Source organism: Perkinsus marinus (genome assembly GCF_000006405.1).
Source record: "Perkinsus marinus ATCC 50983 genomic scaffold scf_1104296934654, whole genome shotgun sequence".
Classification (NCBI taxonomy): Eukaryota; Perkinsozoa; order Perkinsida; family Perkinsidae; genus Perkinsus; species Perkinsus marinus.
Window position 1 is genome coordinate 158,386 of NW_003214682.1, and position 3,092 is coordinate 161,477.

Sequence of the window (3,092 nt, forward strand, 5' to 3'; positions counted from 1 at the left end):
ATATGTTTTTCACTAGTGTTTTTCATATCACTAGGGTCAACAAACTCCATTGTTATAACAAACACCACGGGTGCAACAACGACATTCCTCCAAATTGTGAGCTACAATCCCAGCAAACACGGAAGCGCAGCAACAGCATATAATCAACACCCACCTACAAAATCACTTACACGTAAATTCCCATCACCACGTTGTGCCACGTCGGTATGAGCCTCGTGAGAACTTCCAACAGTTTCTCTGCCTCAGTAACTCTAATGAGTATGAAGAGGCCATGGTAGATACTCCTATGACAATACCAGGCTGTAGACCTCAGCACCGGCTAAGGGTAGTTTACTTTCTTTTGCAGTACTTCATCATCCAATGGACGAACGAATCTATAGTTCTATATCGCTTCACTCTCAGCTGCTGGAACTCTGGGACCTAGGAAGGCTCATCCGATGAACCGAGGCTAACCATTTTCAAAAACAGATATATATCAGCGATGACTATGAAAAAAATCCCATTATATTCCATGGTGGAAGTTTTTGATAATAATGTAGATAACTGCTACGCAGTGGAGCTTCAATATCATCGTTAATCAAACACTGGAGTTTCTTCACCCTAGTGATGTGAAAAACATATTTCACGACTACTGCATATCACCGCGAGTATCGCGTTTTTCACGGAGTTTCACACCACATCACATAAAACGAGTCGTGAAACTCCATCGGACACACTTTCGCCACCACTACTACACACGTACTGCATTATCACCATAACTAGCAATAACAACAAGAAATTAGTATATTCACAATCTGACCAGCAATATGCTACCAACAGAGCCGTACAATCCTGAACTAGACGCCCATACAGCTCTCAGAAATGACGCCCCCCAGTGAAAAGTGTTTCCAATGTGATCACATTTACATAGCAAACCGCTTGAAGAATTCAGAAAATTCAAAATGAATTTTTTCCGGGAACATTATAGGTTCCTAGATGATTCGCTGTCCTCAACGCTCACAGTAATAGGGAAAATTCACGAGGTGCATTACATTGAAACCTAATTATAAATTGAGGTGTGATTATTATATTAATATTTATGAATAATAATAAACCTAAAGTATTTATTTATTTTAATCATTACATTGGAGTTTCTTGACCACCCTAGTGAAAAACACTAGTGCAAAATATATTTCACGACTACAACATACCGCGAGTATCACGTTTTTCACCGAGTTTTACGCCGCCACTTCGTGTAAAACGGGTGATCGTAAAACTCCATTATAACAACCAATAATACCTTTTAATAATAATATACCTAGCTTATAATGGAGTTTCACCCGTTTTACGTGAAGTGGCGTAAAACTCCGTGAAAACGCGATATTTGCGCTATGCAATAGTCGTGAAATATGTTTTTCACTAGTGTTTTTCGCATCACTAGGGTGAAACTCCAATGATATTACAACACCAATTGATAATAAATTACGATATACTCCATAATGAACCCATCCGACTCACATCAGTGTCGAACCAGGATTTGAACACATTCCTATCGATGCATACAGTAACCGGCCGCGTCCCATCAAAGCTCGCCTCGGAAGCCACCGAATGGGTGCGGACGGATCTAAAATTTACTCATAATTTCACAATTATTAAAATATTCAAAGCACTATCTAAAAAGTCTCCTTTTGTGTCACCAAAGTAGAAATGAAATTTTCTCAAAAGGGTTATCGTCATCGACCAATACGATTTAATTCCTTTGAAAATTTCTAGCTATCTTTGCACCTCGTTCGCTGATATCCTGTGATAGAAAACATATGATTAAATGTTTCCAACCATACCCCCTTCTCAAGAAGACGATTGACAAACATTACGGAAAAAAATGAACATTTTTCACCGAGGAGATGATATTGATCAAAACTTGGATTATCCCATAGATCTCAAAAAATTCCCAGAATGAGAATTTTACCCAAAAATTTTCACATAAAATATCACAATTAACAGCTACTGAAATTTACGTGAAGTGGCGTCGTAAAACTCTGTGAAAAAAGCACACGATATTTGTATTCGTGAAATATGTTTTTCATCTCACTACAGGTATACCAATCGGTTTCCCCGGGCTAGGAGCTCCCGAAGCACAAGTTTCATTGTCATTCGCTCGTTGAGTCCCGAGTTTTGTCATTTTTCATCAACGCACTGTAGGGTCTAAAAACTCCACTCTTATCAGCAACATAAACTCACCTAAGACTCTGAGGACCACTAGGAGGATGTGTTACAGGAGGGCTTGGAGGAGGGCCGTTATTATTATCAAATTGTGGTATCGGATAGCTCCCTATGATTGGCACTGCAGGATGATGACCACCACTCTGATTGCCGTTTGCCATTGGTACCTGTTTGGGAGGAGGATATATGCACATGGTCAACTACATGTGTTGGTGAAAATTTTTCGAGAAATTTTTACTGTAAGTAGCGAGGAAACTCCTGAGCTTCGGTGAGGAAAGCAAACAGTGATAATTACTATATGAAGAAAAATTTGAAATTTTATTCTGAACTTGATAATTCTTAATAATAACAACTCGTGTGTGTGAGGGGGGAAGATATACACATGGTCAACTACATGTGTTGGGGAAATTCTGAGAGGAAACTCTCATTGGTTTCTGTACATTCCTACCAGAATTCGTATAACAAGCTTTGGAAACTCTCGAGCTCAACTGAGGGAAGCAAACATATATTCCTACTCCAACACTGGAATTTTTACGACCAGTTTCACGTGAAGTGGCGTAAAACTCTGCGATATTCGCGGTGATATACGTTTTTCACATCACTAGGGTGGTGAAGAAACTCCATTACTGATCAACTTCATACCACCCTTCTGCCACATCACTCCTACCAGTATAATGCTCGTTGTGTCCTGAGGAATCGGCGATGTCGTATACACTATCGTAGCCGTTGGATGCCGCCTGATATGACCGTACCTATTTTCACTGTTAATACCATAAATTTGGCTCATCCTCCTCCACGAGAATATACAACGGCAAAAAAGTAATTTATATATCATTTAAAATTTTACGAAATTTATTTCAGTAAAATAGTAAAATTTTACGCAATTTATT

At 39.0% G+C, this 3,092-nt stretch overlaps 1 protein-coding gene across 1 annotated transcript in view; it reads right to left on the reverse strand.

Annotated features, from left to right (window-relative positions):
• Window positions 1-330: 330 nt before the first annotated feature.
• Pmar_PMAR017475 (hypothetical protein) overlaps window positions 331-3,092 on the reverse strand; it is a gene marked incomplete at both ends in the record, with an annotated part of 11,547 nt that continues 8,785 nt past the window's right edge. The window contains 4 exons of the mRNA XM_002784745.1: window positions 331-420; window positions 1,498-1,603; window positions 2,221-2,369; window positions 2,870-2,954. Coding sequence (XP_002784791.1) covers window positions 331-420; window positions 1,498-1,603; window positions 2,221-2,369; window positions 2,870-2,954 — 430 coding nt within the window. The remainder of the gene's footprint in view (window positions 421-1,497; window positions 1,604-2,220; window positions 2,370-2,869; window positions 2,955-3,092) is intronic.